Source organism: Mustela nivalis, assembly GCF_964662115.1.
Source record: "Mustela nivalis genome assembly, chromosome: 20".
Lineage (NCBI taxonomy): Eukaryota > Metazoa > Chordata > Mammalia > Carnivora > Mustelidae > Mustela > Mustela nivalis.
The window spans coordinates 38,909,987-38,937,369 of NC_139039.1; the positions used below are offsets into that span (position 1 = coordinate 38,909,987).

Consider the following 27,383-nt stretch of genomic DNA (forward strand, 5'->3'; position numbering starts at 1 on the left):
TTTACAGATAAAGCAAATCTGACAGTATAATGCCGAGAAGTCAAATCCTAAATACATAAAAAAGGATATTTATGTTGTTTATTAACGTCATCTGTGGGGGGGGGGTCTTCCAACCTATTTCCAGTTGCAGCCGAGCCCCTCCCCGCTGTTCTTCAGCTCTCCCACGTCCTGGTCCCCAGCATTCTGCATCTTTTACTTCCCTTCTCTCACGATCAGCTCCTCCCACAGGAGTGCGAGCCCTACGGGGGAGGGGCCCTAACCAGCTTCTGTGCCCGGGCAGTCCCAGTGTGGAGAACATGGCTGGGCACTCGGCCGGCGCTGGAGGGAATGAGAAGGAGGGAATGAGTGCGCCGATGAAAACGCGCCCCAGCCTGGGTTGTGTTGTGGCTGTTTTCCTTTCTTGTAGCAATTTACTGACTTTGAGGTCATACAAACATGTTCTTATGTAATATGCTCATTTTTGCATTTTGAATTATTTGGCAGAGAAAGAAGAACGCTCTACCATAATGTAACATACTTGCATAGGTAAAAAACAAAATGCAGTAATAATCGTGTCAATCTGGAAATTACTACGTGAAAAGACGCCTTTGATTAAATACGGCATCAGCCTGTCCCTTTCCTAAGATGGGCATGTCATCGCACAGGTGTGGGGTTGTGGCTGGAGAGCCGCGCTCCCGAAGGGTTCACGGTCACAGTACCAAGTTTGGGGATGAGGGTCACCATGGAGAACAAGACCCTCTAGTGTCCCCCATTCCTTGGGCTATGTATGGGCATGAATGAAAAGAGGGAGATTAGCGGCGCCTGGGTGGCTCAGTGGGTTAAAGCTGCTGCCTTCAGCTCAGGTCATGATCCCAGGGTCCTGGGATGGAGCCCTGAATGGGGCTCCTTGCTCACTGGGGAGTCTGCTTCTCCCTCTGCCTGCTGCTCCCCCTGCTTGTGCTCTGTCTCCCTCTCTCTCCAATGAATAAATTTGAAAAATATTTTTCAAACAGAGGGAGATTAAAGCTCTATTCAGTAGATGAGTTAAGGGTCTAAACAGAAGTCCTTTTACCCATGAAGGTGGCAGGTTAATCTAGAAGCATCAACAAGAAGAAAATGAGCCAACTGTCACCCAGGAGGGCTACGCGTCTAACATACAGGCCAATGTTGGGCACAGTGTTATCATCACACCAATTAATTTTTTATGTAAAAACTTGCACTTTTCCATTTGTAGTTTTTCATAATAAGGCAGCTTTTATAATCAACTGTATTTTGTGTGTACTTTTCCTTAGTTTTATGTGGCTCATAAAACACGATAATTTCGCACTTTGCATTTATTCCCTCCTGTGGTCAGTTGGCTCTGCACAGCGTTTTCGGTGCCTTTCTGGTCACGGAAACACAGCTCCACGAGCCACTTATAGAAATTAACATCATCGACTGAAAACTAAATTTCTGAATATGAGGTCCAGACCAGGAAGTAATTTAGGCTAAAAAAACCAAACACCTCCTTTCCTTCATTCTTCTGGGTGACTGTTGTAAATTACTATTATTTTAAATTAAATCCAAGCTTATGATACATTTTTCAATCCAGGTTTACAGTACATGCAACGTATGTGTAAAAGTGCAAACTTATTTTTTGAGAATTGATCATTTAACTTACTATGTTTATTTCACAAATAATTCACCTTCCTTCTGTAACATATCCTTTGTTATATTAATGCTAGTTGTTGTGTCAATGCCAGTAAGAGTTACTGTTTATTAAATACACCTTCTGGGCCAGGCTTCAGGCTAGGTGCTTTAAATCCTTGCTTGCCAGTATTTATTGAGCATCTACTATATGCAAAGCAGTGTGCTGATAGCTTGGCATATCAATGAGCAAGACAGACAGGGCTCTTGTCTCAGGAAATGTGCCCTCTGGCCAAGTACACTCAGATCAGTACTGCAGCCCCGTGGGACAAGTCCTCTGACCGGAGAGGGCCAGGGAGCAGTGAGAAGGGTGACTCCCTTAAGGGTGAAGGAATGAAGGGAAGACTTCTGGAAAAGACTGTTTTAAGCTAAGACTGGTAGGACAAGTGAGCAAGGGTGTGGGGGACTGTCCGTAGCAATGGGTACGTGGATTTGCAAAGGCCCAGGGATGAGAGAGAACTGTAAGGTTCTTTTGTCAAGGCCGTGTTGGGGTGATGGAGAGAGATCTACCAGACCAGTCATTGGCTCCTGGGAATGAGAAGGGTGAGGGGGCGCCCGGCACACCTGCCTGGACCCAGCCCTTCCAGTGGGGTCACTGGGACCTCCCCGCCGTGGGTCTCCGATCCTGGCCATCTCCCTCGTCCCAGTTCAGGGGACCGTCACAAGGAGGGCGAATTTATCATTTTTATTCAAAGTGGGATAGTTTTTCGAACAAACCTAGGGTCTCTTAGTAGTTCCGCTGGGACAACTGGTGTCAGCCGGACCTGTCCTGAGCAAAGCTGAAGTCCTGTGTTGGGCCGGCCATCGTGGGTCTCCACAGCCAAGACAGGCCGGCTCCTTCTCTCGGAGCTGTCTGTCCCAGGGGAGACACAGCCACGTGTAAATATGGCTGCTCGGGGAGATCGGGAAGAATGCCTGGGAAAGAGGTCTGGACAGTTTGGTACATGACAGGGTCATTGAATGACCAGCTCCATGATGACCCAGAAAAGTCTTTCTGAGAAGTTGACATTTGAACATGACCCAAATACCTTGACTTGCAAAGATCAGAAGAAGGAACATTTCAGAGGAAGGGAGTTGCCATTGAAAAGCCCAGCCGTGTGGAGTGAGCTAGTGAGTGTGGAGGAGGAACGAGGTGGTCAGCGCGGTGAGGCCTAGCGGGTGCAGGGGTGGGCGGTGGGCGGTGAGGCCTAGCGGGTGCAGGGGTGGGCGGGGGGCCGGCTCCTGCGTTTTGAGAACCGCCCAGCTGTGGTCAGACTCCACCATACACTTTCTATAGGGACATAATAGGACCTGACTTGTACTGCTGAAGGGTCATCCCCAATGTCATATGCAGGATGGGTTTCACCAGGAGACAAAGGAGAACTGAGGCCTGGCGACTGTGTTGAGGAAATAGAATTAAAAACACAACCTTCTGGGGCACCTGGGTGGCTCAGTCGGTTAAACTTCTGCCTTCTGCTCAGGTCATGATCCTGGGGTCCTGGGATCGAGTTCCGCATCCGGCTCCCTGTTCAGTGTGGAGCCTGCTTCTCCCTCTGCCTCTTCTGCTCCCCCTGCATTTGCTCTTTGTCAAATGAATAAATAAAATCTTAAAAAATAATAAAAACAGAAACTCTCTCCATGAAGGAAAAACAGACAGAAAATAATGGCGTTATTAAATAAGCATTAAACCAGAGTGTGATGTGCCTTCTGCTACAAGTTTGCAAAGACAGGAAAAAACTGTCTCCTTTTTATGTGACAAGATATAAGCCATTACGTGCATGTTCTCGGGATAGACTGTGACCAGCGCTCAAGTAAGAGGACTTGGCAACACCATGTACGGTGACATCGTTCATCCTATGCTAACTTGGTAGCTGGATAGTTAGGGAGTCCATCTGCACCAGTTAACTGGCTTTGTGTAAAGGAAAACCTCACTTGTGAAAGGAGGTGCGTGACTTCATACCGTGGCTCAGGTCTCCTTCCCTTGTGGACGACAGAAACACCAGCCTGCTGTTGAGACAGTCCGAGGGATGACTCCCAGCACCTTGAAAAACACTGTGTTTCATCGTGAGGATGGCAAGGGGCCCTAAAAATTGAGCATCCATTTTAGAGAGAGCAAATACTAATTGCAAGTTTTCCAAGTACAATTTCTAAGAAGACAGGCAGAAATCTCCTCCTTTGTTTTCAGCAGGGAGAAATGAGCTTGGACCTGGGCTTACAGGAACAGCGAGGGGCTGGACCCAGTGTGCAGTTCACTGAGGACCAGGGGTCAGCTGTGCTGTGCCGCCCAGACAGGGACAGGCTGACGGAGCAAGTGTTCCTCCTGTGAACTGAGGACAGCGGTTAGACTGTCATTTTCTCTCTAACTCTGAGTTCTTGGCTGAGGCCTCCCGTAATTAAAGTCAGAAGAAAACAATCACGAGTTTGTTAACATGTATATGTCACGTGTGCCCGGGGATGCCCAGGGAGAGGGAGTGAGTCACCTGGTGCCCCAGACTCCTTCGTAAATGCTGTTCCTAACTAAAGGCAGAAGCAAAAAGACATGTGGCAAGGGCAGGCTGTTGTGGGGGGGTTGGCAGGAAGAGCAAGGGAAGGTCGGAGAGACGGGCAAGCTCAGCGGATCAGAGCCTCCCGGGAGCCTGTCTCCTGGTCCTGGCTTGGAGACGAGACACTCTGGAGAGGGGAGCTGTCCCTTCCTGTCCCTTACAAACGGGCGACTTCGAGTCTATTTCAGAACTCCTGCGTCGGCTCTTCTCTCAACAGTCCCCTCGAAATAAACCGAGGCCAGCACGGGATACTTCCGGGTGGCTTATTCTCCTACCCTTCGGTGACATTTACAAAGATGGGAAAATGATTAATGCGTAATGAATTAATTAGTCAAACAGTTAATTAGTCCAATGCACGCTCTGTTTCACAAAGTAGATGTGGTACCAACATGCCCACTTGCCTCCCCAGATGATTTTCAGAAACACCTCTGGGCTCTTTGTCCGCATCAAATCCACAATCTCCCTCGGAGGGATTCTGAGCTCGCCCCTGAAATGTGCAGGAAATGAAGTGTGGGTCTCCACGTTTGGAAAACGACTCTTCTTACTTCTGAGAACCTGGGGTGGGCAGAGGTGAGAGTCTGTCCCTGGGACCTCTGGGGCTTTAAGCCACCGGGTAACGCCTTCCCGGAGGGACAGGTGAAAACCAGGCCCGCCCTCCCCCGTGGCTGCCGTGCTCTGAGTATGGCTAGAGCTCTCGTGTCCTTCTTCCTTCCTCTTGTCTTCCTCGTGTCCTCTCTTCCTCCTTAATATCCTGGCACCAGCCTTTGGTCCCCAAACGGTCACTCATCAGTTCTCTCCTCTGGGCCCTAGAAGGCCCAGATCTCAGCCACTGTCCCTGCTGAATCCACTGTCCCCACAAATGCTTCTGCTCTGGCTGGCCTGCCTCCATGATTTGCCTTTGGGGGGCTGACTTGGAGAAGCAGACCAAGTCTGAGCTCCTGGTCACGTGTCCCCACAGTGGGCTCTCTTACACTTTGCTGGGAGTTTGCCCCCCACCCCCACACAGAGATGCTTCTGCAAACTCACCGCCCCTCACCTGGGTGACCTATAGGCTTTTGGAAAAGATCCTCCCATCCAAACAAAAGCTGGCTTCTCCCCCAGAGGATGGGAGAGGTCCCCCACATTTACATGACTAAGAGGACCACCCAAGAGACTATCCCTCCTTCCAAAATTATTTCAGCTGATGCCTGCAAATAAAAGCAGGAGATAGGCAGGCTGCCCCCTCCAAAAAAAAGAAAGAAAAAAAAAAAGGCCTCACTGGACACCCCCTATAGTCTCTGCCTAGCCAGTAGCCTATTACATACTGCAAAGGACCTTTCAAGTGCACTAGCTTTCCTTAGTAAGTTGAACGATACGGCTTGTACTTAATGTGCACGTTGTGTTTGTATTAGATACACCTGCTTCCGTATGTGGACTGCACTGGGGCTGCGGGGTGCACTTTTCTATCGTGTGCTAAGCATTCTATCTCTTGAGAAGTGCTACAAAGGGGTATTTTAAAACAATGTGTGTATGGTCAGCAAACTTCTATAAACCAATAACTCGGTCAATGAACATGTTTCTTAAGTGGTGTTTAAAAACATGGAAGGAGGACTTTATGCATTTAATAGTTCATGGCTCCATCCTTAATTTTTATTTTATTAGGAAAAACATAATTTTGTATATAATGTATGAATACATATATATATATTTTTAAATATACACACATATATATGTATGTGTGTGTTGTATATATATAGATACATATATATGTGTGTGTGTGTGTATAAAATAAGCTGTAGGGTATTTTTTGTTAAAATATATATATATTATAGAAAATATTTTAATTTCATGATAAAATATTAATTACTAATAAAATATTATTTTATAATATTTTGTATACAAATTACAGTTATGTATACATATATATACATATAGTCTATAGGTTCTTCAGAGTCAAAAATTACTTTATCTGATTGGAAGGAGATGTGGGCCCACTGCAGGTTCTTATTATGTAGTAGTTCTGTTCTGTCTGTACTATTAGAAACAAAAAGATGCATTTTTTTTTTACATGAAGGGGAGCCCGTGTTTTAGATCGCTCAAGTTGACTGGAATGGTCCTGAATTCCTGTGGATGAGGGTTGGAGATGTCCCTTAGATTCTGTGGGGCCTGTAGGAAGTGTCTTTATGACCTGAAGTATTTCAGATAACCCCCTGGGAAATTAAAAAACTCAATATTCATCATCTCAGAAATGGTACCTTCTTTTTCTAAGGTAATAGAGGGATAAGGCTAATGACACTGTTTAAGTATTGTTTCCCTTTTTTTAATGGTGAGAAACTAAGAAGATTCAGAGACACCAAAATCCCATTTGGAGAGAAAATATTGAAGAGAAAAATGAGTCAAAGGTGTGTTGTGGCACATAAAAGAGCACAATCGTGAGAAAGAAATGAGCTCATGGTTTCATCGATAACTTTGTGTGACCCAGAGAATGGAGGAGCCATTTCTGACCCCATCACAATGTCTTTGGTTGAGGGTTTTCATTTTAGTTTCTGGATGAGTTTTATTGCCTTTACCAGGAAACATCTTTCCACAATTCAGAACTAGACGAAAATAAAATGGCATTTATTTCAAAGACCCAAACTATGTATTTCCCCCGCATTACTTAAGATTGTCATCTTTGTTTCACCTCAAGCGCTCTCACTGCTTTCTTAATCCAATCTGGAGAACCGTAGTGCCTTTTTATTTTTATGTCGTAATTCTAGGAGGAAAGAGTAAAGGTTTGGGGTTCACTTCAATTCGACTAAGATGTCATGGTTGATTAACTGGTAATTTCAAATAATCTTTGAAAATGCACAAGCAAATATATGCTCCTTTTCTAAGAACATCGAAAGAGCCATGTTATGACAACTCACCTTTTCATATATTTAGCTAATTTTGTGAATGCAATATATCTATGTATTAGACAACATGAAATTCACGAGTATTTAATTTTTAATGGTGTGCTCTAGTCTTACTCTAGACATTTCAAATGAAAATTTCGTTTAAAGGTAGAAAATGTAGGATTTTTTGTGGCTCAGTTGGTTAATCTCTTTTCTTTGGCTCAGGTCATGATCCCAGGTTCCTGGGATCCAGCCCCAAGTTGGGCTCCCTACTGAGCAGAAAACCTGCTTCTCCTTGTCCCTCTGCCTTTTCCCTCTGCTGGTTCTCTCTGTTTGCCTCTCTCAAATATATACATACATATACACACACACATGCATGCGCACGCTCACGCGCACACACACACACACACACATATATATATATACATATATATATATATATTTTTTTTTAAGTAAATAATGTACTTGTAAACCTGAATTAAACATCAAACCATTGAATGACATACAACCATTAGTGCAAGCCTGTGTTTTCTATACTGGCATTCTGTTGATCTTTATTTGGAAGAATTTGAAGAATTTAAAGGTTTGTTGAGAAAAATGTGCTCTTTGTTACATAAATTTAGGAAACACTAGATTAAACTATTTTTAATAGGTCTCTTTGCTGTAGAATTTCTCTGAACCTTTAATCCCTGCTGTGCAGCATGAATGCACGAGAGAGCGCTAGAATACACAGTATTGTTAGAGTATACAGTACCGATTGCCAATCTTGTTTGACCAATACCTGTTAATAACCTACAGAAGTTTCCTATGGGCCAGTCAGTTTTTGCAAGGCTGATGTACCTGTTGAGATTCTTATTCATGCACAAAATCTGTGCACCTTTGTGTAAAGTTTCTTTATTGGGCAATGTGTGTTTTTGAATATGAATTTGGAAAGAGAAGTAATTAAAACATATCTTGGTTTTAAAAATTACAATGAAGGGAGCCTGGGTGGCTCAGTCTGTTAAGCATCTGTCGTCAGCTCAGGTCATGATCCCAGGGTGCTGGGATCCAGCCCCGCATTGGGCTCTCTGCTCAGTGGGGAGCCTGCTTCTCCCTCTCCCTTCTTTCTCTCACTCTCAAATAAATAAATAAAATCTTTTAAAAAATAAAATAAAAAATTGCAGTAAGAGTCAACCATGATCTCCTTGATGTTCATATCATATAAACTGTGGCAGAAATTATCAGTTGGAATGGCATATGTAGTCATATGTGCAACCATTTGCTTGAGGAGAAGATGAAGTTTCCTTTGAGGACGTGCAATGAAGTTCAGAAGAGAAGTTTGTAAATGTACAATAGAATTTGCTTATGCTTTTGGCTTGCTTGTATGTATGTTTGTTTGTTTTTCTGAAGCTCAGCAAAATCTCAGAAAGGTGGAGGGCAAGTAGCTCTTAGGTTATTTAAGATCATTACCTAAGTAGTAAGCTCCACGTTGCTTCTAAAACACTAGTTCCACACGAGTACATGTTGTTGCCTAGAAGGCGACCGCTATGGGTGATGAGTCTGGTGACTGAATTCTGGAGTTGCTGTTCTGTATCATACAAATATGTGGCTGACAGGTGCGACGCTCTTGACTTTATCCCTAAAAGTTCTGCATCCTGAAGTCTATTCTGCATTCCTGTCTTCTTTCAGGGTGACGTGCTTGCTTTCTGCCCTGCCTTCTAACCTTTGTAGCTGATCATGATAGGGCATTTCCTCCTCCCTTCCCTTGGGAAACATCTGTGAGGCTCAAACCCTTCCTCTCCTCTTAGCATCTACTGAGAACTGTACTTCCCAGTAAGATTGTCTTCCCCTAAACACTAGAAGTGATAGTAATGTGGAGGATGGCAGGCATGCCACGCCAGACATCATGCTGTGGTGCTGAGTATAACTGTAACTGAGGCGCTTCAATGTCTAGCATTAGAGTAAAATAGGTACTTTGGTAATGTATTACCTGAAAATACATTAATGATGTTGGATAAAATTGTTCTGAGTCTTTAAAAATGCATCACTAAACCTGTAAGAAAATAAGAAACCCCCAGAACTCCCAGAATCTTGTTAAACAGGGAGAAGTCAGGGAGCCCAGAACTGGACTTTGTCTTGACAGCAACTGTCAGTAGATCCTGGTGACCCAAGCTGCCCTTCTGAGAGTCCAATGGGCTGAGGGACTAGGCAGCAAATTCTAAGATAGATCGATTGGATACCCTCACGTATAGCTGGTACTCAAGGGGAGAGGGTTGAGTAAGAGAGAATAGAGAGGGTTGCATGTAAGAGAGAAGAGAGAGATTACAAATAGATAGATACCAGATAGATAGATAGATAGATAGATATAGATAGATAGATAGATGATAGATATTGATGCATAGAGACATGGATACATGGGTATAGGCGTAGACATAGATATGCATGATCTAGAACTCATAACCAGAAGCAGGTATCAAACTAGCTTATAGGTGAATTCCTACCATCTCTATGGTCAAAAATGCATCACATTCCCATAAATGAAAATTTATTTTAAAGAGGTAGAAAGGTTTTAGTATTCCAGCCACATGGTAAAGTCAAATATGAATCTCATCTGGATGAAAACACCTTTAGAGAAGACCACAAAGAATTAGTGTAGGTGAAGCCCCAAAAAACAGAGGTGCAAATTCAAAACTCAGAAGCACTATAGTTTCCATGAGGTATTGGAATTATCATCATATCAGGAAGAGTGTAAAAAATAATAGAGAACCAAGCTAGAGGTATCAAAATTCCAAGTTTCAAGATATGATACAAAGCTGTAGACATCAAGAGAGTATGGTACTGACACAAAAATAGACACATAGATCAATAGAACAATAGAAAACCCATTAAGAAACCCATAGACATATGGTCAAATAATCTTTTTTTAAGATTATATTTATTTCTTTGAGAGAGAGAATGAGCAAGGGGAAGGGCAGAAGGAGAAGCTGACTCCCCACCGAGCAAGGATACCACCCCAGGACCCTTAAGTCAGACGCTTAACTGAGCCACCCAGGTGCCTCTCACATAATCTTTGACAAAGGAGTCAAGTATATACAATGAGGAAAAGACATCCTTTCAATAAGTGGTGCTGAGAAAACTAGACAGCCACATGCAGAAGAATGAAGCTGGACCACTTTCTGATTCACACATAGAAATAAACTCCTGAAATAGACCCCAAATCATAAAACTCCCAGAAAGAAAATAGGTGCTTATTTCTAGGACATTGGCCTTTGCAGCATTTTTCTAGATGTACCCCCTCCGACAAGGAAAACAAAAGCAAAAAGAAACTATTGACAACAACAAAATGAGAAGGCAGCCTGTGAAGGAGGGGAGATAGTTGCAAGTGATAGATCCTATAAGGGCTTAATATCCAAAATACATAAAGAATTTGTATAACTGAACACCAGAAAAAAAATAAAACAATTAAAAACTGTGCAGAGGAACTGAATAGATGATTTTCTGAAGAAGACATCCAGATGGCCAACAGACACGTGGGAAGATGTTCAGAGAAATGTCGATGAAAACCGCAATGAGATACAACCTTACACCTGTCAGAATGGCTAGAATCGAAAAGACAAGATGTAACAAATGTTGGCAAGCATGTGGAGAAAATGGCACCCTTCTCTGTTGTTTGTGGGCCTGTAAATGGTGTTGGCGTTGTGGAAACACTTTGGGGGTTCCTCAAAGAGTTAACAATGGAAATGCCATACAATCCAGTAATTTACCCAAAGATAACAAAGCAAAAACCCCCACTAATTTGAAAATATGTATGTGCCCCTATGTTTATTGTAGCATTATTTACAATATCCAAGATATGGAAGCAACCCAAGTGTCCATTAATGAATAAGGAAGAAGTGGCATATATATATACTTTATATATTTATATATATACTTAGCCATAGAAAAAAATGAGATCTTGCCACATGTGACCACATGGGTGGATCTAGAGGGTATTAGGCCAAGTGAAGTAAGTCAGACATCCAAAGATAGGTACTGTATGATTTCAGTTACATGTGGAAGCTAAAAAGAGAACATGCACCCAACAAAAAGGCCCATAAATCAGAGAAGAAATTGATAGCTGCCACAAGGGAGGGAGTGGGGGGTGTGGACTGAGCGGGTGAAGGGGGGTGGGAGGTGCAGACTTCCAGTTATGGAATGAGTAAGACGTGGGAGTGAAAGGTCCAGCACAGCGATCGCAGTCGGTGGTGTTATACTAATGTTGTATGGTGACAGATAGCAGGCGACTTGTGGAGAACAAGTATAGTGAGGGGAGTTGTCAAATCATTATGTAAAACACGTGATAAAAACGAGTGAAAATATGAGTAAGTAACAATATACTGTATGAATAGCCACATATATCTGAAAACGAGTGATGACTAATCAAAAAGCACAATGATGGAAAAGTTAACCCACTGCCGTTTGCAGATAATAAATCTGATGGAGACGCAGAGCAGATGCTGGGAGGAAAACAGGCCCCGTGATTGTCCAGAAGAGAGAACGAAGTTTACAAGGATTGTAAGATGAGAGGAAGGTGAAGACACATGGAAGAAAGAGATACCTGTTCCATTTTAATTTGAGAAGCAGGGAAAGGAGATATTCCACAGGATAATGGCTTAATCCTCAGACTCAAAAGCTCCAATAAATTCCAAGCAGAGGTAATGAAAGGAAGATCATGGGTAGACACAGTATGATGAAAATTTGAATACCAAACAACAGAGCTTGATCTCATCACGGTTTGGGACTGTGAGGGGACGTGAGAACACTGGAAACCAGAAGAACTAAAATAATGTCTTACCAGCATTGAGGGGGAAAACGGCAGCCAGTTATTAACCCTGAGCTACAGACAGTAAAAACATCCTTTAGGAGTGAAGGAGAATTTCAGATATTTTGAAAGCACTGAAGTATTTTTGGACAAAACACGGTTTACCACCGTAGGACTTGTTTCGGTCAGCTATTGCTGCATAACAAAAAAAATTAAAAAAAAACCCAAAATATAAGTCCTGTGTACATCAGGGGGGCAGTTCTTCTGTTTTCAGCTGTGGAGCAGCTTTGCTTCAAGGTCCCGATCTGCAGGCTGACTGGAAGTTCCGCTTCCTGTTCCTCTTAGTCTTCCAGGACTAACAGACATGGCTTTAATGGTCAGGGCAGACGGGTAAGAGGGTAAGCCCTCTTGCTGGTATATTAATGCAGTGGAGCACCATATGTGACGGACATCAATAACTCAGAGCATCAGACCTAAGTGTGGATGACTCAGAAACGTAATACCGAGCCAGAACGTCTCAGAAGAACCTGCAATGTGTGATTCCATTTATGTGAGTTCAGGTTGTCCATGCAGCTGCTGTTGGAATGCATACATTTGCGCTAACTAGAGAGAAGCGAAAGCATGATGCTGTGAAATTCCAAGTGGTTACTTCATCGGGAGGGAAGGGGGGGCATGAGGTAAGGAAGTGCAGGCATCAGTAGGTATCATCAATGTTTCTGAGTGATAATAATCTATTTCTTAAATCTGAATGTTATTTAAATGTTGACTTTTGGTTGTTAGTAGTGTTCTAGAGCCACGTGATTGTATATTCAATACCTGATAAAGCCATTAGAGAACAGTAGTGAGTGAGTAAGGCAGCCTCAGCCTTCCATGAGCTTAGAGCACACCAGGGGGAGAGCCAGCTTGGCGAGCTATCACACATCCGCGGTCCCGGCAGACTTGATCAGTTAGCATTTGTCCTGACTAGTTACCCGAAGGTTAGTGAGCTCAAGTGATCTGCGTCCCGTGGAGCAAGGCTGGGATCAGAAGCAAGTCGGACGTCTCTCCGGATCCTCGACGCTCATCCTGTCCTTCCGTCTGCGCCGTTGAACCATTTCCTTGTGTCTTGGATTGTTCCTTCCGCTGTAAGCTCGTTAAAAATCCCTAGAGAACACAGAGCAGGTCCTGCACATTTTGCATCTCCTATCTTTTATTTAAAGTTCTTTTATCTTGCCAAATGCATAACAATGCCCCAGGATTTCCCAAACCAAACCAAATAAGAAACTCAAAACACAGACATCAAAGTGTGATGGACCCGACATCTACAAATATTATGGAGCTCCATGCTGCAGACAGCATGGTGCACACAGTGTGGTGGCATGCCATCGGGCAAGAGCTGTTTCTCATCTTTCTCTCTCAGCAACAAGTGTTACCTGCCCTGGAGCATGCCGCAAGAAAAGCTAGCTTTCTCTCACAGCCCCTTCAGCAGTGAAGAGGGACAGAGCTCACCATTGTAGTTGAAAGTGAAAATGGAAAATATAAATATATATATATATATATATATATATATGTATTTTTTTTTCTTCTTGTAAGCTTTGGACCCTGATGTGTGTCTTCCTAATTTTTAGTAGAACGTCAAGTACGTAGAAGTTACAGAAATTGGAGAAAATAGCCAGTACTTTCCCGGCCTTTTCCTTTCAGTGCAATGTGGGAGTTAGAATTCTGGGCCAGAATCTGGGTAGGAAGGCAAGCTCATTGACTGGCTTCAAGCAGATCTGGTAGCTGCCTGTGTGACGTGACTCTGGGTGTGTCTGTTAGAATATGCACACCCGATGATTGCCAGAGGCTCGTGTTCCAGTGCTCCAGCTGTCCCTCGAAAGCTCTCTTACAAGCTTGTTGGCAGATGCTGGCTTCTATTAAGCTCACTTGAAATTCCTAATGCTTTTTCTATTTTTTGACCCCAAAGTCATCATTTTTAGAGCTTCTGTTAAAACCAGGATGACCATATAATTTATTGCCCAAGTTAGAAATTTTTTGAGAGTGAAATGGGGTTACTGGTCTTTTTACCAAGAAAGTAGCCCCTTTGAGACTAAGAATACCCTGGTTTGAGCTGACGTGAGCCTTCTCTCGGTGGTTCCCATTCCAACGTCAATCCGGTCACCTCAGCTGGTTGTCACCTGGAAGGCACAGACCGTAAATTTATCCTATTCTGTTTTACTCAAGGTTCTTTGTGATTGATGTACTTTAATGAAATATTTTAAACGTCATGAAAGTAATGTTAGCAAGAAAATCAGAGGCGAAGGTGTGTGTCCGCATGTGTATTCAGTAAGGCATGACACAGTCCCTTGACTATTTCATCACTGTGCGTTTTCAGCGAATTTTGCCTGTGCTTGTTCAAAGAAACCATTATCAAGATTCACGTTATTTAATGTATCCCTGGGAACAGAAACTTCTCATACGTTCGCATGTGGACCGACCAGTCGTGACGCCCGCCAGTCAAAAGGACTTCCGTACCCAAGGGCTGCTACGCCTACGTAAGGGTGGGGACCCTGTTCCCGTTGCTTGACCTGCTCTTGTCTCCGTCTTGCAGCCTCAGTGGCGTCCACCTGCAACGATCCAGGAATGCCTCAGAACGGCACCCGCTACGGGGATAGCAGAGAGCCTGGCGACACCATCACCTTCCAGTGTGACCCTGGGTACCAGCTCCAAGGACAAGCGAAAATCACCTGTGTGCAGCTGAATAACCGATTCTTTTGGCAACCGGACCCTCCTACCTGCATAGGTATGGCACAACAGTCATTTTATAGTTTGGAATGAATGCATGTTATCATTAAAATTGCCCCATAAAACAAAACGATGTCTCCGGAGTTTCGTACATGCCCTCTCGTTCAGAGACTCTAAGGAAATTTTAGTGTAAACCTTTCAACCTTGCTTTATTAGGTGAAGTAAAGAAAATAGTTTACTTAATGTACCGTAACCAACATTTATCTAACATTTCCTATCCTTAAGAAATCTTGTAAAAATACGGGTCAGTCAAATTACTGTAATTTAAAATTCTGGGTGCCAGAACTTTCATAACCCTACTATTGGTATTCTCATTTCTAATATAGAAACATGCCCTTCAGCAAAACCAACTCAATAAGAAGTATTTTCTTTTTTTTTTTTAGATGGTTCTTTTATAATATTGGTACATTTTAATAGAATCCTGAAAACCAAAAATTATACTGCTTTGGTCAAAATGAAGATAAAAAGAGAAACATGCTTTTGAAATTCACTAGAATTTCATCGTTTGACCTTATTGAAAGGGTATCAGTTGGTTTTCCAGACTTCAGTTTGAATAACTATCCATGATATTCTATCAAAAGTATGGTTTTAGGGCAGTATATAATTTTATATAAAATAGTAATTACATGCAGATTGTCCCCTCATTCAGTTAAATATTTCACCATAAATACCTATTTCATCTTATTTTTGAAAGAAACTCTGCTAAACTTTATTATTTTAATGAACTGTCATGGTTTAATTTGTACTTCTTTATGATCTGTTTGCAAAATGTAAAATTTAATTAATCTGTGGAGAGAGGAAGTGATAATGAAATGCTATGCACATAGTTAATATGCCATTTTGCATAGGGTGAACTTGAGGGGATTTTGTGATTGAAATGATTTTTATTGTCATATACACAGCGGTAGAGACATTCTCCATGGTGCCGTGCAGCTGGGATACGCAGGTCGTAACTTCCCACTAAGTACTCCAAGTACTGGGAGGCTGCGTGAGGTCTGGTGGCTCCGCTTCGTCCGAGAGCGGCCCGTGTGCACTGGGTGCCTTGTGCCGAGTTTACCTTCTGTAAATCCAAGGTGCCATCCTGCCTTTTACTTCCAGCCGCGCCCTCTGGAGACTTGCAAGATTTCTGTGTTACTTTTTTAAAGCAGAGTGATTGCCTGTAAATGCAGCATCATTTTAAACCATGGCTCCGGGGCGCCTGGGTGGCTCAGTGGGTTAAGCCTCTGCCTTCGGCTCAGGTCATGATCTCAGGGTCCTGGGATCGAGTCCCGCATCGGGCTCTCTGCTCAGCAGGGAGCCTGCTTCCTCCTCTCTCTCTGCCTGCCTCTCCATCTACTTGTGATCTCTCTCTGTCAAATAAATAAATAAAATCTTTAAAAAATAATAAAAAAATAAAATAAAATAAACCATGGCTCTGCTTTTAAATGGACAAGGACACTCCCTCCGCCCCCATTTTGCATGATTTCAAACGCATGGAGGTGCTTTCCAGACCAATGCTGGTACCCGTTAAACTCCAAAAGAGTATATTTCAGTCCCCATGATTTTAGACACTTGTAAAATGTGACCATCTTCCCAACTAATCTATCATCGTTCATTAGTTTATATCTTAGTTATATAACTTTGACCAATGACTAGATAGTTTATGAGCTGAATAATCCAGTTCTCAACAGACAATATAGGCAGCATTTCCTCTGCCTTGAGGATGGGCCCCAGGGACAGGCTTAAGTCACTCGGAGGCAATTGAATATCAGCTGTGCTGACAGCCGGCCTACACGCATAGGCATTATGTAACAGAAAAATAGAACATGTGTATTCAGGAATAAATTAATGTTATTTTTGCTTTACATTGTAAACATTTCTTTTCCCCCAGAAATGAGGCTTATGTCCTCAGTAAGAAACCCATCCATTAGGACGGCAGCTGATCCTGCCTTAGCACCCATGTCAATTCTGCTCTCCTGACTTAAGACAGTTTTTAATTTTATGTTTTAAGCTTTTTCCTTATTAAAAAATAATACATGTTCAGTTAAGAGAAGAAAAGAGAAGAAAAAGCTGTCATCTTTCTACCTGGAGGCAAATACTATTAACATAAACATGCATAAATAAGCATCATAATTATTTTATGTATGTCTAATCTATTTTTGAAATGTTTTTAAGTGACAGCATCCTGCTTCTTTTGTAAATTGCACTTTGACTTACCAGTACTAAAGGAGGACCTCTTTGTGCTGCCGTGTACTCTCTGCTAGTCTGTACTGACTGCCCAGCACCTCTGTGGACTGGCCTGTACTGACTGCCCCGCACCTCCGTGGACTGGCCAACGTTGAACGCACGATCCCTTCTTACTGTACACTTAGGTTGCTTCCGTTCCTCCTCCACTATGATGATTGCAGAAATGAACCCTCTTGTTGCAAAACCCATCCATGCTTATTTATAAATGACGTTTTTTCTATACATTTATGTGTTTCCAGGGCTTTTAAAACATTTTTCAAAACTCTTTGGGATTGTGAACCAATTTACATCACCAACAGAGCCATGGGTGTTAATTTTCCCCGAAGGAGGGGGGAAACCCCATGTCCATTGTTTTTAATCTCATAATTTGATATGGGCAGAAAGTGATGATTCTTTGATGTTTTAAAAGGCATTTAAGTTAATAGTGAGTTTGAATGGTTTTCTATTTCGTATTCTTCTCGGCCACTTGAATGTGTTCTTTCCCGACTGGCCGGCCTACTAATTTATCTTCCCACTTTTATTATCAGTAGTCCTTCTCCTCCTTTTTCTGGTTCTTTCTGTCTCTTTTCTGAAATCTCTTGACCTCTCACTTCCACAACCTTGTCATTTGCTGCTGATTTTTCTTGTGGATGGTTTGGATAGCTCCCTTTCTTCACTTCCCGATGGACTCTAATGGTGAAGGCACCTCCTTTTGGGGTTTTCAGCGGAGCCCAGAGGACCTGCCTCCAGACCAGAGGATGTTCACCACTTTCTAGTTCTGAGTGACAGGTCCCTCAAAATCTCCATATCTCCATTTTCTTATATAGCTTGCAATCCCTTTTGTCCGAGTCCGAGTTATTAAGAATTCTGAAAAACAAGAATTTACCCTAAGTTTACAGAAATTCATTATGTGTCCACATGTAGCCCTGATCGGCAGGGAGGCTATTTCAAGACTAGTTATGTTGTTTCATGGCATAAACACGGAACCGCCTTGATGCGGGAATGTGGATGTGTCTCGTTAAGGAGGGCTGCTTCAGGCCGTGAGCGATGAAGACGTGACTGGGTCCAAGGAGTGGGGCTGAAGGATTTCAAACCAGGCGCCGAGGAGTGATACGAATGTGTGGTTTTCGTGTCTGCGTCCACTCCCTCCGAAGGATTTCCTGGAGCGGCTGAGCCACATTTTGTGCTCATTCGTCATGCTATCCACAGTATTTTGCAAGCTTTCAAATTAAAACCTAATGAAGCTAAAATGAAAAATGCCTGACCCAATGAGAGAGCAAACATGGAGAGACGGTGCTATTACTCCCCTGGAAGCTTCCAGATCCCCTCATGTAGAAATGCCTCCTTGGGTCTGTTCAGGATAAGACCAGGACACCCCTTTGTTTCACTTAAGTCAGTACCTAGTGTCATCCCCAGATTCTTCCTGCTGGTGACACCCTGGAAGCCAGTAGCCTGAATCTGTCATTCTTCATTTCGCAAACCCTGCGTGCAGTGGAACGTCCCCAGACCCTGGGGTACCCGGTGCCTCACCTCCAAGCCACCTGCCACCGTCCGCGCCCCGTTCTCCGCCTGGTGCCGTGAGAGGCAGCCTCCTGGGAGAGCTGATGAGCCAGTGGTCTCGGCGGAGTTTATTAAAATCAGACTGCATGCTGGGGAAATGTGGGTTTCACCATTTTTGTGAAAATTGTATCATATTACTCTTGAGGGCATATCTGAATTCATTTTAAGTATTTCCTATGATGCTATGTAGAGTTCGCCTTTAATGAGACTGAATTTTAATAGAAAGCATAAAACAAATTCTATTACTTTCTAAAATATATATGGTATATAAAATATTTATATATAAAATATTTATTTATTTATTAAAAACATTGTTTTCAGAAGCACTAAATGAGTATAGAAAGACATAGCCATCACAGAAATTTAGAACACACGTATCTTCATATAATTTCCAAAAAAGTCGTGTGTGTGTGTATGTATGTAGAAAAAAATTACCAATTGGGGTATTTCTTTCTCTACTTACCTTTTTTTTTTTGCACCCTAAATGCATACACAGTCAGTTGTATGAATGCAATATCTCATTTAGATGGAACATTATAATTTAACTGGGCTGATTCTTTAAAGCAACTTGGTGACAAGCCACAGTATTTAATATGAAGAACCATAAACTTAGCACGTTCCTGAATGCATCTGAAATGTACATACTTGTGAATTTTGCAGTGTTTTCACACCTTCCACATGATGGAAGATTTAACAGAAATCCTGCGTAGTACGTGAAACCATCCTAAATGTTTTGAGGTTTAAGAATGAAAATTGGCTTGCCTGTTAACATGGTTGAACTTCATCACTGTCATCTTCTTAAAGTAAATGTCAACCCAGGTAACTAAAAAGTGACAGGTATAAAAAAAGATCAGCATCATTTAAAGTGCTTCTTTCGATGGAAGCCTACTGAGCGTTGTGATCATGTAATATTTTTAGGATTGATGTCCCAGCTCACTCTCTTACAGGTTCCCTATCCCAGGGTGTCACTTAAACCTTGTCAGTTCCGTCATTTCTGAATTATGTCCCAAACCATACACCTATCAGAGGATGGTGAGAAATATGTGGTCACAAATATTTCCTGAAGACTTGATCAAACACTGTGCCAGGCAAGCGTGAAACACAAGAGAACAGGAAGCCTGCCTTCTAGAACAATGTGGCAATGACTTTGTGGACCAGAGAGGACAGAAGAATTAGCAGGACCATAAATGTTGTTCGTGGGGATTTCATTCTCCTTCCCAAGTGTGTGTGTGTGTGTGTGTGTGTGTGTATGTTTGTACACGTGCATCCTGGGAGCGTGGATGAGTAAAGTAATCTGTAAAGCTTAAAATTATAGCAAGTCAAGTTTGTCAGTTTAAAATCCTCCCTAAAAACATGGGTGGGACGTTATATAAACATCATAAACAAGCCATGAAAAATGCACAGCCTTCCTAGGTCTTAAATTTTCACCTAGAAAAGTGTTCAATAACCCAGCAGGTAGGGCATGTCCTTGTTGAACTCCGTGGTGTCCTATCTCTCGCTGACCTGCATTGTTCCTCTTCCGTGACAGCCGCCTGTGGGGGCAACCTGACCGGCCCTGCGGGTGTCATCTTGTCGCCTAACTACCCCCAGCCGTATCCTCCGGGCAAAGAATGTGACTGGAGAATAAAAGTGAATCCCGACTTCGTCATTGCCTTGATATTCAAAAGGTACCATCTCTTGTAGACTCCCTGTTGACAGAATGTTAAGGGTCATACCTAAAAATTATGCCACGTAGCTCTTCATGCAGTGCCCAGTTTTACCCAAATGAAACCCTCCATCTCGTTCTGAGAGCTGCTACCTCGGGCTGCAAAGGCACGTAAATGGAAAGAGATGACTTGGCTGCCGAGCATTCTACTTGTCTTAGGACAGACATGACAGAGCAAGAATTTTAAATACTATCTTGCGTGCGGCATGTTCCACATGAGAAGGCTTAATTTACAGAGTGGTCACGAAGAGTAATAAAACAGTGAGAGAAATGGGCTTAGTCTAATGTCTCATCAGTGTCTCCTATTCCCCACACGTGTGATAACGAATTCACGCTCATCACACGTCTTGTCTGGCATTCCCAAAGGTAGCCGCTTGTATTTGTGATAAAATCTGTATTATCATTGAGATATCATCACTTGATAGAATTTTGAAAATGGAAGCTCCCCCAATGTGGTTGCTGTAAAGTCTGAATTAGTAGACGTTACTCCTTAAAAAATTACTGCTGACTTACTCCTACTGCTGAACTTGATGATGAAGTTTTAAACATGCTGATTATCTTATAAATTCTATAGGACTATCATATTATTTGTATCTGATGTATCATAATTGAAATTTTGCAAATCCCAAGACCTCCACTTCTGCATTTTGAACTAAAGGAAGGGGCATTTTAAAAAATAAGTGGTTCTAAAGGTCATGCTATTGACCTCTTACCTCTCCGGGGTGAAGTGGTCTCATTACATTTATTTGTCAATTGAACACATTTCCTTTTCTGATGTTTATGTCACTGTTCCAGGCATGGTGCTGACTGTCTTCCTTCACTTTCTCCTCCTGATGGCATCTGAATCAGTGTAATTTTAAACGCCCACGGTGCTCAATGTTAAGTAGTCTGATAAGCATCGTGTCTTGAATTTATCCAAGCTGCTATAAATTTGCCTCTTGATGAATACTTAGTATGTCTCTCAGCTATTACACAAAACCACCGAACATTTGCAGCTATATTTTTGGACATCTTTGTGAGTTTTGTGAATGTTAACTTCTACCGGTGGCTTCCTTAACACCAGGAGACACCACTGGTACCAGGAGATGGAAGATAAATTAACAATTAAAAGCCTTTTAGAGAACACAGAACCTTATAAATAAGAGTCTTCTATCTTCCGATGTGTCACAGTGACTGATTATCAAGGTTCCCCAAGGGCAGTCCATGTGATAAGACAAGTTTTTTGTTTTGTTTTGTTCTGTTTTTTGGTTTTTGTTTTTTTCCTACTTATGTTACACAGCTCTCTGGAAAGAAAGTAAAAGTAGAAAATCTCCAACTCTTCTTCCATATTTTAGATCCCTAAGTCCTTAGCGGACTCAATTTGATGGAAAACTGACATAGTTGGGAATGATCGAGAGATCTCCCAACCAGATCGACTTAGTAGATAGAGATGGAACAGGAAGCAGTGGGTGGGGACACAGATTTCACCCCAGCAAAGGGGACAGACACTGACACGTGCTGCCCAGATGCACGGTTTTAAGAATGTGAGTTAAGTGTGTTTCGTGAGGTGGGGGTGGGGACCGCTGGCCTTACTACCAGTGAAGACAGCATATGACTAGACCTGGAGCACTAGCTCCGGAGGTCATCCCGGTACTTGGGATGACTGGGGAGGGATGGCTTCTCGCAGGCCCCTGTCACCTGTGGGCTCTACGCTACTCACACACCGGGACTCAAATGAAATTTGGCTCAACAGCTGGGCCAGACTTTGGTCTCTCGTTGGGGTTCATGGATTGTGCCATTAGCATGAGTAGAAATACGGATGGATTTTACAAATGGAATCATAATGAATTACAAATTTCACTCCAGACTTCTACGCATGGATTATGGTATATCCAGAGAGAGAGAGAGAGCGCAGTCAGAGGCTTTCTGTCTGTTCCTTGTATTTCCAGCGCTTGAAAATTATGTCATGATAATTACCTATGCCAGCTCTTGGGGCACAGTGTGACGGGTTCTCATAACATTCCTGTTAGGTATTACAAAAAGTTCTTATTCTGATTAAAGCCCACTTGGTGGATCAGCTCCTGTTGGTCCTTTATCCTTTCTCTTGCCACTCCTCTACTCCTTGTTCATTTCTGATTCAAGGAATCTGTGAAATGACCAGACTAGGAGACCTTTTACAACTTCCTTTAGTAAATATGTCCAGGGACCTCCCACGGGACCCAGCGTAGCCTTGACATAAGGCGGGATGGCAGGTTGCCAGGCTGGGGTCAGGATTACCATTGGGTCCTCCGTGGTGCCCCTCTTTGTCACTTCCTTTAGAATGCGGTGGGCGATGTCTGAAGACAGCGGTCTTCCTTGCCATCCCTTGAATCTGCAGACAAACAACGCCACCTTAACAAAGCCCATGTTGGTGATGGTTAAGACTCCTGACTCTCCATCCCTGTCGTCCCCGGCCATCTCGAAGGAGAGTAGAAGGTTCTCAGAATGAGTCCTTGCTACAGACTCAGAGGCTTGATTCAGAGATGGGGGAAGTGGAACGCCAGCCAGAATGTATTACTTAAACTCCTCCAATTTGTTGGCTTGTTCTGATCTTCTCAAGATCTTATCCCTCTGCATATGTAGTCTTTCACTGAGACTGTGTTCCTTTCTGAAGCTCCCAGATTATCATCTGCTTTCTCATCAAAGATGGCGGAGACATTGCAAGCCAAATCCCTCTTGAGAGCTTTGGGGATTCCCAGGATATTTAACAGTAGAGAAGAAAGGGAGATAGAGAGGGGAGTGGAGTCAGGGGAGGGGGCGGGAAAGGGATGATCGGCTGAAGTCAGTGATGGGGAAGCCTGGGCTGGAACGGGCGACCCCACACTCTGTGCCGTCACAGCGATGACTTACATCAGCCGCTTCACCCAAGCAAGGAGAGGCAGGTCCCCTTTTTAAAAGTACACAAAACAAAACAAAATAAATGAAAAGCTCACAAAAAAGGAATTTTTAAACAAAACTTAAGTAATTGTTTTCAAACTACAAGTATTCACATAAAAATCAAGTATCAGTGGGAATTCTTCCCTTTTAAACCCATTCCTTAGCAATTTCATGAGTGTGGGGAAGAGCTCTTCAGTCCTCAGTACTAGGATCAGCTTCAAAATCGTACTATTTTGAATACAGTGGTCACCCTGTAAAATACGGACAGTGTTTCTCGTGGATAGTTGTTACACATATAGCTATTTTGACATGTAAATTGCTGTTACTTTTTACTATGGGGTTGTTCTAAGATTTAACAAGCATTGCTTGGAAGCCAAGAGACTCACACAGTGATCCCAGTAACGTTCTAGTCGGGGAGATGAGAGGTGCGTCGTAGGTGTCTAACCTGATGAGTTCTCTTCCCTCTAGTTTCAACATGGAGCCCAGCTATGACTTCCTGCACATCTATGAAGGAGAGGACTCCAACAGACCTCTCCTTGGAAGCTTCCAGGGCTCTCAAGCCCCAGAAAGAATTGAGAGCAGTGGAAACAGTGTTTTCCTGGCATTTCGGAGTGACGCGTCTGTGGGCTTGTCGGGATTCGCGATTGAATTTAAAGGTACCGTGGCCAGTTTCACTGGCGCATCAAATAATTTGTATCAGGACGTTTCCATTGTAAGCATTTCTTTCTGCCATCTTGCCCGTCTGTCTCGTGTGTAGAATGCTCACGCCTCTGTCCTCTGTCTGGGGAAGACAGATGGATCTTCCCAGCGCAGAAGAAAATGCGGAGACACAGTTCTACCTTAGCTAAAAGAAAAAACACAACAAACAAACAAAACTCTGAATCATTTCTTTTTCCCCAAATTTATGGCCATGTAAAAATAAATTATGGTTTGTGTAAGGAAGGATTTAATGACATAGAAGAATTATTTTAATACGTGTTTTAGTATCTTCTAGTTTATTTCGTCAGAATGACTAAGATCAAATACATCAAAATAGCTTGGATGCATCCATGGTTTTCCACGTGTAATACCCACGGCCCCATGAATTGTCCGGGCAGACAGGGGTTCCTGTGTGGTCACCGGACAGGTGACCCCAACTTTGTTTTGGATCCACCATCCCGTTATCAAACACCCAGAAAAAACAGACAGAGACAAACTCATAAAAACCACCGTAAACTAACTGTTTTGCTATAGGCTCTGTGAAAATAATTACACACTTTTCACATCCACTTCTCATGTGAACAAAGAAAATGCAAAGTATATTGCTAAGAATTAGAGAAAAAGATTTCATGGAATATCATTTCACAGTAGTGAGTGCTTTGTAAAAAAAATAATGAGAATACGTATATTTAAACTTTTGAGTTACTTATTACTAGTAATTAAATTGACACATACAGTGCAAAACACATTTCATCTCTGTTAACTCTTCACTGGGCATGTGTCTCCTTACATGGTTTTAAGTAGAAAATTAATGTATTTCCCTCTAAACAGCAAAACCTACAAACTCACTAATTCTTCTTAAAATGCACAGCAGGAAAAAATGTAAACATTTCAGCAATCAAAGGAGTTCCGATGCTTTGGGGATGGGGTCTGTTTGCGTCTGTGAATAACTGAAAACAGTACTTTCAAGCATTTTCTGTATCGTCAGGTAGTTTCTGTATTAACAAGAACTCACAGAAATGCACTTCATTGTGACAATGCCCGGTCCGTAATGACTCTAAAAAAGACCACATTGCATCTAAATACAGGGCCATGTGCCACTGCCTGCTCAGACGCGTGTACCCTCCAGGGCATTCTAGGACAGATGATCAGTGAGCGAGTGAGTAGCGTGGAAGGAAAGCCCTGCCTCCTTTGTCTGGGTTCTTTGTCACCAGGCCGGCCATCTCTCTGGCGGCTGGAGCTCCTAAGGTCTGGAAAGCTCTCCAGTAGAGGTGGTGGACAAGTACAACCAGCGGAAGACAGGGGAAGGCAGCCGTAGCTCGCGCTGCCCCGGCGAGTGCCCCTGGAGGGCAGGGACGTGAGCAGTAGAGTCACAGGCAGCCTCGCCGAGCCCCCATCTCTGGCCCCTGGCTGACCCCCCGCGGGGCCCCAGGACTGGGGTGCTCAGGGGTGTCTCCTTAAGGAGAACAGATGTGAACTATGGCAGGACAGATGTGAACTATGGCAAAACACAACACGTTATGACGTCCTGACTTAGAAAACGGGACAAACTGTGAGCAAAAACAGTATCCATGATTTATCACGGAACACCCTGAACTGACAGCCGATGAATGGAACCGAAAGATTAGACGCAGGACGTTTAGAGAAACGAAGATGACACTTGCCATCAGAAACCCAAATTAGTGACACTGAGCAGATAATCATGTAAGTGGCATTAACCAAATATTCAACTAAACTCAGAGACGTACAAGGACACATGACTGAAGAGACTGAGAAGGCAACATTCACGTGGGGGAGACCTCTTCTCTGAGGTTCGCTGCCCTGTCTTGGTCTGGGTGACAGGGTCCGCCACGTCTGTCCTGAAGCAGATGCCCCTCCCCCGGGCTATAGCCTCAGGGCCGCAGGTCACCTGACACTGTGTCCCCCGTCTGGGTCATTCTCCTTACTTCCAACATCGTGGGCGTCTTGTCCTCGCGCGTCATCACAGGAAGAGGGGGCAGGGCCGTGAGGGCAGGGCAGTGAGACATTTAGAGAGAGATGGAGAGACCACACTCCCATAACTTTAATTACAGCATATGGTTACAGTGGTTTTATTTTGTGATTAGTTATTATCGCTCACCTCTTAGTGTGCCTGATTTATAAGCTGAACTGTTGTGTATGAATAGAACAAAATGAAGCATACGTAGGGCCTGGTGCTGTCTGCATTTTCAGCCGTTCCTGGGGCCTGGGGACGCATCCTGAATGGGGGGCTGCTGCTTATGGAGAAGTGTCCATGCCTGGCCCACTAGCTGCCCAGTATGCTCGGCGGGACACCGGCAGACAGCAGTCAGGGGAACGAACCTTCCAGTGCCTACAGTTGTAGTTTTTCATTCCTGCTCTGCTTAAACTAAATGGTCTCTGCTCTAGATGGGATTTACACAGCCACAGAGAATTAACACAACATCACCTGCCCTTCAAAATATCTAAATCGGTTTTCAATAAAATGATTAGAATGCTGGTCCCAACCTGGGACCCACGGACAAACTCCAGTAACAGGAGAACAAGGGCCTGCAAAAAGGTGTTCCATTGTTTTACAGATGATCATACCTGTCATCAGTTACATGTTAACAGACATTATATAGTCATAGAATATGCATTTATTTATATATGTATATATATATGTCTGCATACATTTACATGCTTTGGTTATAATGCAGTATATGTAAAACACATATATGGCAATATAATAACACATTATAGTATGATAATACAATAACATATATTATAACAATGGTATAATATAATAAGGTATATAATAACATTCAAATAATCTATAATACATTATGTATTATATAATGATATATATTATAATATAACCTATAGTATTTTTAGTATATATTTCATTTTAGCCAAAGTATGTAAGTAAATAACATAATAGATTCTTAGCGTTAAGAATAAAGTTTAACGTGCCACACACTGGGATTGGGATCCCGTGTGGAGAGGCCCTCGTCCCAGAAATGCAGCAGAAAAGAGGGCCGCCCCCTCTACTGTCACGCAACACATGTTCATGGGGAACCTGGTGCTAAACCATGTGTAGACGACCTGCTTCTGGGCTGGGGTCTCGTGTGTAGCAGAACAAGCTTCCTCGCTGTGACCTATTGAAAAGTCAGCCCTGGACACAAGGGTTTGTACAAGAAAACAAAAAAAGAAGAAAACAAATTTAAAAACAATTTAAGTTTAAGTCAACAATTGCCAAAGAGATCTCTGTTTGGCTGATGTTGACATGTAGATCTTCATAAATATAACGGGAAATATGGAATAAGTACAGTTAAACAAGTCTCCTTTTTTCCTGCATAACTTCCCAAACTTTGTACCTTTTTCCTCTTCTAAATAGCATCCATTCCTACGAGAATGTGCAGAGTTTTCAGAGCTCACGTCACTCTTCATCTCTCGTGACACATCTGCAGGCTCTCAGGAGGGTCTTCTCCAGACGCAAGTGTGTAGCATCACTAATAAGCAACATGTAGACAATCAGCAAGAAAACATTTAAATAGGGACTGATATGAATCCCCACCAAAAAAGTTGAAGTTTACACCTTATAATTTTCAGAGATCTTTCGTATGTGTGATCAACACCGGATTTTCCATAATGAATGACGGGGCGGGCGGGTAGACTCTCTACAGTGGGAGGGTTTGTCAAGCCAAAAGCAGAGAGCAAAGACCTGTTTAGTTCCTGCACTCAAGTTCTCTTCGAGC

General features: G+C 43.0%; 1 protein-coding gene across 2 annotated transcripts in view; it reads left to right on the top strand.

Annotated features, from left to right (window-relative positions):
- CSMD1 (CUB and Sushi multiple domains 1) overlaps positions 1-27,383 on the top strand; it is a 1,903,837-nt gene that overhangs the window by 1,635,765 nt on the left and 240,689 nt on the right. For both annotated transcript variants that reach the window (XM_082715632.1, XM_082715633.1), the window contains exons 27-29: positions 14,392-14,583; positions 19,879-20,017; positions 23,419-23,606. In XM_082715632.1, the coding sequence (XP_082571758.1) occupies positions 14,392-14,583; positions 19,879-20,017; positions 23,419-23,606 (519 nt within the window). The remainder of the gene's footprint in view (positions 1-14,391; positions 14,584-19,878; positions 20,018-23,418; positions 23,607-27,383) is intronic.